The sequence below is a fragment of the Rhopalosiphum padi genome, chromosome 2, assembly GCF_020882245.1.
Source record: "Rhopalosiphum padi isolate XX-2018 chromosome 2, ASM2088224v1, whole genome shotgun sequence".
NCBI classification, from domain to species: domain Eukaryota; kingdom Metazoa; phylum Arthropoda; class Insecta; order Hemiptera; family Aphididae; genus Rhopalosiphum; species Rhopalosiphum padi.
In genome coordinates this window covers 57,160,419-57,171,987 of record NC_083598.1, presented here as the reverse complement: position 1 = coordinate 57,171,987, position 11,569 = coordinate 57,160,419, and the positions used below count along the sequence as shown (strand labels likewise).

Sequence of the window (11,569 nt, the reverse complement as noted above, 5' to 3'; positions counted from 1 at the left end):
TGACACCCCAGACGTATATGTGGCGGATAGCTGTCGCTTTTCACGTTGGACCACGCATGGTCATCGCCCAGGTGTACTATAACTATTTTATCAGCCAGATGTCCAAAGTTGCCGACAAGTCCACCAGTTACATACTTATCAACCTTTGTTACTGGCTCAATCTCATCGAAATAGCCGCTATCTGTGGCGTAACTTACATATCCAACAGAGAAAATTATCGTGCGTTTCCTAGTTTATCATATTATTATCTACTGCATTTTAACAACCATCTACAATTACGTTTTATCGTTTTTAGCCGTGCACGAGAAAATTTTCATTTTGTTCATGCTCAGCTCATTGTTGTACATGATTGTCATGATTAAGACGTTCAATATGGTGCACAAAACTATGACGGAACATCAGCGTTTATCGTATACAATTAAGAAAATACTATTCGCTATTTGTATAACATCGACGTTCACATTGATAATTTACTTTATCAAACATCGGTTCTACTGCCATGATTTGGGTAATGTTCAACATAATATCAAAATACTCATTAGTGTTTGTTTATTTAAATTTGTCGTCTTGGTTTCAGCATTCACATGGTTTGCACTCAGCGAGTATGTCCTTGCAGTATCAAACATGGCTTTCCACTTTACCATTACACTGGACTTCCCACACGAACAGTTGATAGTTGCTAAAAATTTTCCAACACTCAAAACAGACTGATGTGTTCTCAATATTAAATCGAAGACTTATGACTCAAACATCTTACTTCCATACACCTTCTAATTAATCTACATTTTATGTATATATAAAGTACATATTTATATATATATATACCTTTGACAGCTCTTAGGCAAATGCTCATGTAATATGTGTTTAGTCTGGAAACTATATTATTTTTTATTCTTGTTGATTTTAAGTTTGAATAGTTTTTGATTCCATATTTAACTTCCTGTGTTATTGCAATTTGTCTTTATCTAATATTAAGTTCAAATATATAATTATTTTATATACACATATAATTATATATTTTGCAAGTATAATATAGTTTCCAACACAAACACGCACAATAACTAATGTTTCAAATTGTTGTAATTTCACTGCCAAGGATAATAATATGTTTTTAAGTTTGTTTACGATATAGGTAATCTATACATTTTATAGCAAACAAATTTAGGTCATATATTTACCGTTGTCCTTTGGCAAGCGTTTTTATTGCAATCAACTGAACATTTAGTTATTCTACATGTTATATTATGTGACTTATAATTTATTATATCTGAGTGCAACAAAAAATATTTTTCTTGACCAATATATAAATAGGCAGCGTGTTTTTCAGGACTTTCAAATAAAAAACCAATCATTATTATAATTTCAAAAAATTAGTAAACGGAATTTAAAGAAAGTTTCTTATGCCTTAAAGGCTTAAAATTAAGAAGGCATATTATTTAAAAGTCAATTATGGCTGCTTAAATGTTTTTTAACCACTATTTCTATCGTAATATACGCCAAAGTGCGTGATTAATTGATATATTATTTGTAAAGGAAAAGACTTCTTTTATACTGCACCTGAATTAGACTTCTTTAAAGCTTGAATATATTTTTTTGTTTATATTAAGTCAAATTTATTTAAAACTCTATTTTGTTAATAATTATTTTTATTATTATTTGCTGAATCCTAAGAGCGTCATTTTACTGTACGTATGTATTTCCAGTGTTTCTACTAAAAATAAGATTAATTTTTAGCTATATGACACATGTAGAACTAAGTAGTACTTCTTTAAGTTTGTGGTAATTATGACGTTAAAAGAAATATTGTTATTAGAAGTAATTATTTGTTTTTCGAGGTGCTCAGTTGCTTCATTTGTTCGGAATTTTATAACACATTATAATATGATAATTACGATTCTTCCAGTGGTTTATAAATTAAGCTTCCTATATCATTATTTATTCATTATTGCTTCCAGAATTGAACTTACCAAATTTTATGATTTTCAACAATGCATTTACATTACAAAACAGTGTTATTATTATTACAAGTATATTACCTAGTCAGATAATTCACACAGTTTCTAGTCAATTGGTTACTTCTCGTAACCAGCTATAATAATAATAGTTTTTAAGAAGAATCCTACCCATTGTACTCCTATGGCCCATACTAGCTAGTTTTGTAAATCACTTTGTTTTCTAGTCTTAATTTATTTAAATGTACAATTTTATTGATGTTTTTATTTTAAAAGGTATTTGTTTTTGTTTTGTTGTTTTAAATTTTAATAAATACATTAACATATAACTATTAGGGTAATTATTATGTCATAAACATGGACATTTTGTTATAAATTATTGCACTACTTTTTAGTGGAAATGGATAAATGTTATAACTTATACTTTATTTTAATATGATTTGTGTGAATTATGAAATTAATTGTATCTACAAGTTATAATTTCAATAAAACGTGATAAAAAAAAATATATTTTCATTTTTATTTTCTTAACAAATGTTAATTATTATAATTTGTAATTGTGAAAAAAGTAAATAATAACATGTCTTCCACATGTGATGCTAATAAATATATTAACAGATTATTGAGTTAAGAAGTATTTAGAATTTTAACATTTTTTTAATTTAGAAAAATATCATTATAATGAATAGGTAAAAATTATTAGTATATATTTAGTTAGAATATACTAAAAATAAAAATAAATAATAATAATGTATACTGTATAATATTAATAAATAATATATTAAAATAAAATTCTAAATTTGTGTTTATAAATTAAAATTCAAAACAAAGCCTAAAAAGTTAATTGTTTAAAAAGTAGTAGATAATGATGCTGATACCTATGTATCTAAAATAAATTGTGTACATATTTTTATAATTTAGAACAATATCACTTGAATGATAAATTAAGATTTACAATTTAAAACCAAAAAAATACTGTAACATAAGTGTATTTATGTTATATAGAAAACCCAAATTGATGCTGTATATTTTGCATTTATCTAACTATATTGATGTACCCCATTGTGCAATTATTAAAAAGTATAACATCTGTTATTTCATTATGCCAACTTTCTAGTGACTTCTGTCTCTCCTTAAAAATTACATTAATTGAGACTGTTTTATGTTATTCTACTACAAAATATTTCGAAGGTTAGTCGGTAAAACAAGATTATGATGACATGATGTGAAGTATACAGTATATACTTACAACAATTATTTGATAAATTAGTTAATATTTTATGTATACGATTTGTATAAAAGATTTATAATATTAATAATTCTCTAATTTATAAAATACTATTGTTTGTTTAAAAATATTATATGTGATAATACTATAATATGTGTTTTTATGTAAAACATATTATTTCCAAACTTTTTTCAGCAGTAGTGATTTTCCATTGCAAACGATCAAGACAATTAAAATACAATTTGAAAAGAAAAAGGTTTCTATCATTAAGTTTGACAGGAAATTACAACCACAGAATGGTTACAACCATATGTACTTGATAGGCTTATCATAGATATAAAATTTATTTTATGTTAAATCATATTATTATTTTTGTATGTATAATTGTATAAATGTTAGTTTTGTTGTGAACCACATCATATTTTAATATGAATAAAGAAATAACTTTAAAGGCATAACGATATTGGTTATAGCAGTATTTATTTAAAATGAAGTTTAATTGTTATTACTTATTTCATTAAAATAGAAAATTTAGTGGCCCTGAAAAGGGCCTTTTAGGTAAGAATTTAATGTTTCATAATTAATATACTAGTTTTATCCACCAAATCCGTAAAGTGTACGGCCTTGTCTTTTCAAAGCGTAAACAACGTCCATGGCGGTAACGGTTTTTCGTTTAGCGTGTTCGGTATAAGTGACTGCATCACGAATCACATTTTCCAGAAATACTTTCAACACACCGCGGGTATCTTCGTAGATCAAACCGGAGATACGTTTTACTCCACCACGACGAGCTAACCGACGAATGGCAGGCTTGGTGATTCCCTGGATGTTGTCACGGAGTACCTTACGATGACGTTTGGCTCCTCCTTTACCGCGTCCGGTCATGTTGATTTTATGTAGTTTCTAGCTGAAAACTTTGAACAGTTTGTGAAAAATCATTAAAAATCGTCATTAACTACTTTCAAAATCGGTGAAAATTCGTAGATTAAATCTGAATATGCTCAAATATAATAATTTTCATCTGTTGTAAAATATAAAATTTAAAATTTGTAGTGGCCCTAAAAAGGGCCTTTTTAAAAAGTGCAGAAGCAACAACAAGTTCAATTATTTAGAGCTGGTGTACTTTGTGACGGCTTTGGTTCCTTCACTGACAGCGTGCTTGGCCAATTCACCGGGCAACAAAAGTCGAACGGCGGTTTGGATCTCCCGACTGGTGATGGTCGATCGCTTGTTGTAGTGTGCCAGACGACTGGACTCGGCGGCGATACGCTCGAATAAATCGTTGACGAAACTGTTCATAATGCTCATTGCCTTAGAGGAGACACCGGTGTCGGGATGTACTTGCTTCAGTACTTTGTAGATGTAGATGGCATAGGATTCCTTCCTCTTTGGCTTGCGTTTCTTGTCGGACTTGGCGATGTTCTTTTGGGCCTTGCCGGACGATTTCTTCATCGCCTTTCCTGCAGATTTACCTCCTGGAGCCATGGTAGATATTTGTTAAAACGATAGTTGTTTACGTCGAAATACTTCAAACACGAATGATGTTCAATGACATAAAACGACCGTATATATTACTAACTCAAGGATGGCACGTCATACGGTTATTTGCTAAATTCTATTAGGTATGACGGAACAAAAAGGATTTACCAGCGGTACATGTCTGATAAAAATAATAGTTTCTTCATGAATAAAAATTGCTATTATGCTTATTGAAAACGACATCGTTTAGTAGCAGTTACATTGCCAACGGTGTGATATAATATCGTCATAACGTTTCAATCTGTTCAATCACAGGATTGTCTCTCTCTGTTTTTGACTATAAAGGTGCATATTTCACAGACCTCAGACCATTCAGTGTTTGATATAGTTCAAAGCAGTCGTCTACTAAAATCACAATCATGAGCGGAAGAGGCAAAGCAGGAAAATCGAAGGGAGGCAAATCCAAGACCAGGTCGTCCCGTGCCGGACTCCAGTTCCCGGTCGGTCGTATTCATCGTCTGTTGAGGAAAGGAAACTACGCCGAACGTGTCGGAGCCGGAGCACCGGTGTACCTGGCCGCTGTCATGGAATACTTGGCAGCTGAAGTTTTAGAATTAGCTGGTAACGCTGCCCGTGACAACAAGAAATCTCGTATCATTCCCAGACATTTGCAATTGGCAATCAGGAACGACGAAGAATTAAACAAATTGTTGTCCGGTGTTACAATCGCTCAAGGCGGTGTGTTACCCAACATCCAGGCTGTTCTTTTGCCCAAAAAAACCGAAAAGAAAGTCTAATTCAACTACTCAACATAATGTTCTACTAAAAAGGCCCTTTTCAGGGCCACTATCATTCATTCATACACGGGTCCCTTATTAGTAGTAGTAACGTGCGCTCTGTAACATGTACATTGTGGTTTTTTCATTTTTTAACCTGACACCGATGATTTGATATTTTATAATAATGTGATTTTCAAAATTTATAACAGAATGAAATTTTATTTTTAATAACCATTCCTATAACACATTGTATTGATTCACAGTAAACGTCCATTGTTCATTTAACGGATTGTACATCGTACATAGTATGACTTGTAATTATATATGAAGTACTGCTAGTTATAATATTTTGTTTCATATTATAATAATCAATAATCATATATGAGCAAACCGGATTGGGCCGGTTTTGAGTGTTTGGTTGTAATTTTTTCCTATTATAAAATTTATAATAGAATATATATTATTATACAATAGAATACTATTATATAATATAGAATATTATTTATATCAGTAATATTAAATATTAGTACAAACATTAGTAGCGAATTACTAGAGATTACAGCTACAGCAACTGTACTGTTTTATAATTCAACACAATTATATTGTCTGCTAATATTTGTACTAACTTATCATTACTATATAAAAAACAAAATTAATAAATAATTAAATCATAATGATATTATTAATATCTAATAAACCAAACAGTTGATGTAGCTGTATTCAAATGTTAGATGTTCTAAAACTCAGTAACATCTACCTTGACAATCCGACGCTGTTAACGAGTTGTATAACAACGAAATTTTTCGTACACGAACAGTACAGAAGTACACAAATTGTTTGCTAATTAATTTAAAATCGATATTTTACACAAGAATAAATAATATGTTGTTCCGTCAGTAGAAATAAAAAAAAAGTTTATGGATTCAATCGAAAAATTTGTGTAATTAGTATAAAATATGTCCACATTATATTATTTGTTGAAATAAAATTCGATTTTATCAAACATTATTTATCGTATCTTCCTTTGACTGAGGGTCAAATACACCTTTCCGTAAATAATTTTCTGTCGAAAAAAATAAGTGAAATCCGATGGTTTACGCAAATAATGATGATGATGATATTCATATTTATTAGTATAAACAATTAATTATAAAATACAATATACCTACTATACACACACAGCACAATTAATTGGCGGCCCTGAAAAGGGCCTTTTTAAAAGATGTATGTATGTGGGGGTATGCACTCATGTACATTAACCTCCGAAACCGTACAAGGTGCGTCCTTGACGTTTCAGGGCATAGACGACGTCCATGGCGGTAACGGTTTTCCTCTTGGCGTGCTCGGTGTAGGTGACTGCATCACGGATTACATTCTCCAGGAACACTTTCAACACACCGCGGGTCTCTTCGTAAATCAAACCGGAGATACGTTTCACTCCACCACGGCGAGCTAACCGACGAATGGCAGGCTTGGTTATTCCCTGGATGTTATCACGCAGTACTTTACGATGACGTTTGGCTCCTCCTTTTCCAAGACCTTTACCTCCTTTACCGCGTCCGGTCATGTTGATTTTATGTAGTTTCTAGCTGGTTACTGCTTCAAACGCTGAACGTTAACTGATGTCACGGGTAACAAATGCCAATGTATTTATGCGTTTCACGGAGCACGCGCGGCCAATCGAAATGCTCAATTTGATTTCTCCCACTTACCGATTATCAACAACGCCATCGACCAATGGGGACGACAGATACGAATCCGTTTTGTATATAAATACTAGCGTGTTTCGTTACAGTAAACTATCAGTATTTTACAGTTCGTCTTATACACAACTAATTCCAAAATGGCCCGTACCAAGCAGACCGCACGTAAATCTACCGGAGGAAAGGCTCCCAGGAAGCAGCTTGCAACCAAAGCCGCCCGCAAGAGCGCACCAGCCACCGGTGGAGTGAAAAAACCTCATCGTTACCGTCCGGGAACCGTCGCTCTTCGTGAGATCCGTCGTTACCAAAAGAGTACGGAACTATTGATCCGCAAATTGCCGTTCCAACGTCTTGTACGTGAAATCGCCCAAGACTTCAAAACCGACTTGCGTTTCCAGAGCTCTGCTGTTATGGCATTGCAAGAGGCTAGCGAGGCGTATTTAGTCGGTTTGTTTGAAGACACCAATTTGTGCGCCATCCACGCCAAGCGTGTCACAATCATGCCCAAGGACATCCAACTGGCTCGTCGTATCCGCGGAGAACGTGCCTAACGGTTTATCATGATTATTATTATTATTATTATTACCTTAAAAAGGCCCTTTTCAGGGCCAACAATGTGTTCAAGACCTGTACCAATTAGGTAGAATCTCAAGACAATTTGCTTTATATCTAGGTGTGTGGTTTATTGCGTCAGTTAACTTAAAAGTGATACTTATTTTTTGGAATAGTGATAAGTAAAATAGAATAATATTTTATATTCTTGCTGATTATGAATATTTTCGTTTGAATTCTCAAAAATTAAATCGAAACAGTATGGATTATAATTAGAATTTATCGAAAAAAATTTCTGTTACACTTTTGTTACGCTACAATCTTACGTTGATATTTAGTTGGAAATGTAGGACACCCCTATGACTTTTTTTCTTCAATATTCATAACAATTACATTTATGTATATTGTACTGTAATGTTAATAATAATTTTTTCTCAAAATAACACTTATGACTTATCAGCGTTTATTATTATTATCTAGATTCTAGACTCGTTCTAGGAACAAGGCTGTTATTATTATTAATATTTAGTAATTAGTTGCTTACACAAAATATACGGGAATTACCCAGCTCGGTGATCGCGAATATTCAATTACACCACGATTAAAGATATCTTAAATCGTGATTACAAGTTACAACACACTCTTCCCTTGATTGGACCATCGGCAAACGTACGTATGTATACCCGCATTTGTTGTCTCTTTCTGACTAATTTAGATCATAGCTAATGTAGTAATGTTCATTCAGCAGAACACATTTTGTAATGTTAGGATTATTATTAGAGTAAATTTATACATTATCAAATTTAAAGTTAAGAATATTATATAGAAAATGACATATGCTATTAATGCTATGTGTTTTTATCAAGTAAATAAGGACCTTTGTCGTTTTAATATTATCAATTTAAAGTTGTTTATAATCTTATTAGTCAGTAGACATAAGTATTCAAAAGTTAACTTTTCTGGTGGTTACATCCATAGGGGCGTAGATCCAAAATATTATGGCCTGTTTGGTCGGTATGAAAATGCGTATAACATACACTCCACTCAACAAGTAGTCGTACCTATTTGTATACTAAATAAATTGTAGAATAGTAAATTTTTTTTAGTTTTCCAAGAATACTTTTGATTCTTTTGATTAGGCAAAAACAGTTGGGTTAATAAACAGTCTTAGAAAAACACGGAATAGTGACGATTTTCCAAGTATACTGTCCACCTTCATACGACATGGTAAGTACTTAGGTAAGCACACCAGACGTAGGAATGGGATTTAATTATTATTACACATAAACATTATATTACTATTACAAAACCAGTAGGTATATTATTAAAAAATAAATATTTAAATCATAGAATTGACATTTTTCTTAGGTATTTCTTTAAAAAAATTATAAATTATTAACCATTTGAAACCACTTAGAAAATGTATACTATTTATGGTGATATATACAATATATGCAAAAGCAACAACTTCTGAGCACTAGTAATGATATATAAGAATGTATGTTAAAATAAATTACATTTTATAAAATATACACATTTTACATTTACACAAAATTTGAAATTCAAATTTTAAAAATACTGATAGCGAGGTTTTCAAAATATTTCTTAATTAGGAATTAAAATGTAATAATTAAACATTTATTATAGTGCATTATATTATAAAAAAAAAAAAAGGATTTGATTGATTGCCTCATCGTAAAACCATTTTGGGAGCAAAGTTCTAGCTATAATTTACATAACAATATACATTTTAAATATGAATAAGTTAGACTTAAGAGGACGACATACCCGCATGTGTTGTATTTGTCTTACGAACGTAAGACATAGCAAATTTCCTTTCAACAGATTGATTCAAATTACAATAGGTGAATTATAATAATATAATATATTATATTATAGTATTATCTTAATATATTCCTTATTTTAATGTATTTTATAGTAATTTCAAGAGAAATCACGCTAAATTTAGGCTTTAAAAAAATAAACATGCAAAAGCAACAACTTCTGAGCACTAGTTGATATATAAGAATGTAGGTTAAAATAAATTACATTTTTATACACTTAGCATACTAAGTTTGGTACAAAATATAATTGGGACCTAATTTTATATTGCACAGCAAGTCGGCAACTACTGTCGATAAAAAATATGATAGGGCTACTAAGAAAGGTTTAAATTGATGTTATTATTCACAAATACTATCCTTGTATTGACCTGTAAGTAATTATTAATAATACGTTTAAAGTAAAACATTACCAACCACATTGTTGTTGAATATTATTATAATTATATCGTATTGACTAGAATCATAAATAAATAAATATTGGATTCAAAATTTCAAAGTAAGTTTAGAAAAAATTGGTGGTCCTGAAAAGGACCGTTTTAAGGGTTGAGGATGATTCAATCGATCAATTTACTTTTTTTTGGGAGCTGCTGTTTTCTTGGTTGGAGTCTTCTTAGCTTTGGGTTTGACAGCGACAGCAGGTTTTTTTTGCCTTGGCCGGAGATTTTTTTGGTTTGTCAGCCTTAGGCTTAGCGGTGACAGTCTTTTTGACCTTTTTAGCTGCCGGTTCACCGGACGCGGGCTTCACTTTCTTGGCAGACGTCGACTTCCTCTTTACGGCACCAGGGGCTTTGACTTTTTTGACGACTGGTTTCTTCTTCTTGACTACAGCTGCCTTTTTCGGTTTAACTTCGGCAACCGGTAATTTGAAGTGACCAGAAGCGCCAGTGCCCTTGGTCTGTACGACGGTTCCGTTGGCGACGGCGGCTTTTAAAAATTTCCTGATGAACGGCGCCATCTTGGCGGGATCGACTTTGTAGTTGGCAGCCAAGTATTTCTTGATAGCTGGCAAAGACGAACCTTTTTTCTCCTTGAGTTCTTTGATGGCTGATGTGACCATCACGGAAGTGGTCGGGTGAGACGCAGCTGGCTTCTTTGGCTTAGCAGCACCGGACTTCTTCTTGGCTGGAGACCTCTTCGCAGCAGGCGATGCGACGACTGGTGCCGGAGCGGCAAGAACGACGGTTTCTGTCATGGTAGAGTTGATGTCGAATGTAGTAGACTAACTCGAAGTAATGCAGTCGAATGTAATGCTGAGCAACGAAACGGTTGGTAAATATATACACCATACCGTACCGACTAGTAAACCGTCGTAATTCGCGTCATCGACACGGCTGCGGTTGTGCAAACATTTTCCGCGATTTCTCGACAATAAATAATCTTAAGAGCCTGGTTTTAAATTTAACAAAAAGCCAACTAAATTTCAAATGATCCCATATAGTTTTGCTGACGTTGTCTGGTAAGATAAAACCACCATGGATCGTTATTCTCACGCTTCCAACCTGGTTTTCGTAGACCACGTTTAATGGTCTACCGTATGATGGAAAATAATTTTAAAGTTACAAAAACTTCTCAAAAAACATTCTATACGAGTTTCCAAAGACCTGAATGTTTGCAGATTGCAAATCGAACGATATGGCGACGAACAGTGGCTTTTTAAAATTGACGATTTTAGGTTACTGTTATGGCACGGCGTCATTAACGTTTTTACCATTGAAATGTTTACACGACGGACTTTACCTCTAAATCTAATCTTAATCGTATTCACCTTAAATATTTTTTAAAAATAATCACATTATTACATCATTAAGGGATTTTGGTCATAATTCAAGTTTAAATAAACAAAATTTAACTTAGTTTTACATCATCGGTTGTCTCGTATCGGATATATATCATAAAGTTTGTACGCGTAGTAAACCGACGTCGCAGTTTACACTGTACACTATTATTTATTTCTACGATTTTTTAGCATTTAACGTGTTATTGCAGGTACCTTGATGATGTCATACTGTTTTTATATAAATAGAGTATTTTA

General features: G+C 32.3%; 6 protein-coding genes and 1 pseudogene across 6 annotated transcripts; 3 read left to right on the top strand and 4 right to left on the bottom strand.

The window, feature by feature from the left end:
* Positions 1 to 6: 6 nt before the first annotated feature.
* On the top strand, positions 7 to 2,282 carry LOC132922971 (post-GPI attachment to proteins factor 2-like). The gene is made up of 3 exons (XM_060986733.1): positions 7 to 219; positions 296 to 508; positions 578 to 2,282. The coding sequence occupies exons 1-3, from the start codon at positions 18 to 20 to the stop codon at positions 709 to 711; spliced, it is 549 nt and encodes a 182-aa protein (XP_060842716.1). The 5' UTR covers positions 7 to 17; the 3' UTR covers positions 712 to 2,282.
* Positions 2,283 to 3,649: 1,367 nt separating this feature from the next.
* Positions 3,650 to 4,076, bottom strand: LOC132922982 (histone H4-like). Its single transcript, XM_060986744.1, has one exon. The coding sequence runs from the start codon at positions 4,063 to 4,065 to the stop codon at positions 3,775 to 3,777; it is 291 nt and encodes a 96-aa protein (XP_060842727.1). The 5' UTR covers positions 4,066 to 4,076; the 3' UTR covers positions 3,650 to 3,774.
* Positions 4,077 to 4,170: 94 nt separating this feature from the next.
* Positions 4,171 to 4,736, bottom strand: LOC132922975 (histone H2B-like). Its single transcript, XM_060986738.1, has one exon. It carries the CDS (start codon positions 4,663 to 4,665, stop codon positions 4,285 to 4,287), a length of 381 nt encoding a protein of 126 aa, XP_060842721.1. The 5' UTR covers positions 4,666 to 4,736; the 3' UTR covers positions 4,171 to 4,284.
* A 271-nt stretch (positions 4,737 to 5,007) lies between these two features.
* Positions 5,008 to 5,501, top strand: LOC132922978 (histone H2A). Its single transcript, XM_060986741.1, has one exon. It carries the CDS (start codon positions 5,079 to 5,081, stop codon positions 5,454 to 5,456), a length of 378 nt encoding a protein of 125 aa, XP_060842724.1. The 5' UTR covers positions 5,008 to 5,078; the 3' UTR covers positions 5,457 to 5,501.
* Positions 5,502 to 6,556: 1,055 nt separating this feature from the next.
* On the bottom strand, positions 6,557 to 7,072 carry LOC132922980 (histone H4). The gene has a single exon (XM_060986742.1). It carries the CDS (start codon positions 7,003 to 7,005, stop codon positions 6,694 to 6,696), a length of 312 nt encoding a protein of 103 aa, XP_060842725.1. The 5' UTR covers positions 7,006 to 7,072; the 3' UTR covers positions 6,557 to 6,693.
* Positions 7,073 to 7,238: 166 nt separating this feature from the next.
* LOC132922973 (histone H3) lies at positions 7,239 to 7,746 on the top strand. The gene has a single exon (XM_060986736.1). The coding sequence runs from the start codon at positions 7,282 to 7,284 to the stop codon at positions 7,690 to 7,692; it is 411 nt and encodes a 136-aa protein (XP_060842719.1). The 5' UTR covers positions 7,239 to 7,281; the 3' UTR covers positions 7,693 to 7,746.
* Positions 7,747 to 9,387: 1,641 nt separating this feature from the next.
* Positions 9,388 to 10,770, bottom strand: LOC132922970 (histone H1A, sperm-like; annotated as a pseudogene).
* Positions 10,771 to 11,569: the final 799 nt, after the last annotated feature.

What these genes read in the sequence shown, in the direction of transcription:
- LOC132922971 (XM_060986733.1), top strand. Translation starts at nt 18, where the DNA reads ATGTGGCGGATAGCTGTCGCTTTTCACGTTGGACCACGCATGGTCATC. An exon ending in ATCCAACAGAGAAAATTATC is followed by an intron (nt 220 to 295) that starts GTGCGTTTCCTA and finishes TATCGTTTTTAG; the next exon opens with CCGTGCACGAGAAAATTTTC. An exon ending in GTTCTACTGCCATGATTTGG is followed by an intron (nt 509 to 577) that starts GTAATGTTCAAC and finishes TCTTGGTTTCAG; the next exon opens with CATTCACATGGTTTGCACTC.
- LOC132922982 (XM_060986744.1), bottom strand. Translation starts at nt 4,065, where the DNA reads ATGACCGGACGCGGTAAAGGAGGAGCCAAACGTCATCGTAAGGTACTC.
- LOC132922975 (XM_060986738.1), bottom strand. Translation starts at nt 4,665, where the DNA reads ATGGCTCCAGGAGGTAAATCTGCAGGAAAGGCGATGAAGAAATCGTCC.
- LOC132922978 (XM_060986741.1), top strand. Translation starts at nt 5,079, where the DNA reads ATGAGCGGAAGAGGCAAAGCAGGAAAATCGAAGGGAGGCAAATCCAAG.
- LOC132922980 (XM_060986742.1), bottom strand. Translation starts at nt 7,005, where the DNA reads ATGACCGGACGCGGTAAAGGAGGTAAAGGTCTTGGAAAAGGAGGAGCC.
- LOC132922973 (XM_060986736.1), top strand. Translation starts at nt 7,282, where the DNA reads ATGGCCCGTACCAAGCAGACCGCACGTAAATCTACCGGAGGAAAGGCT.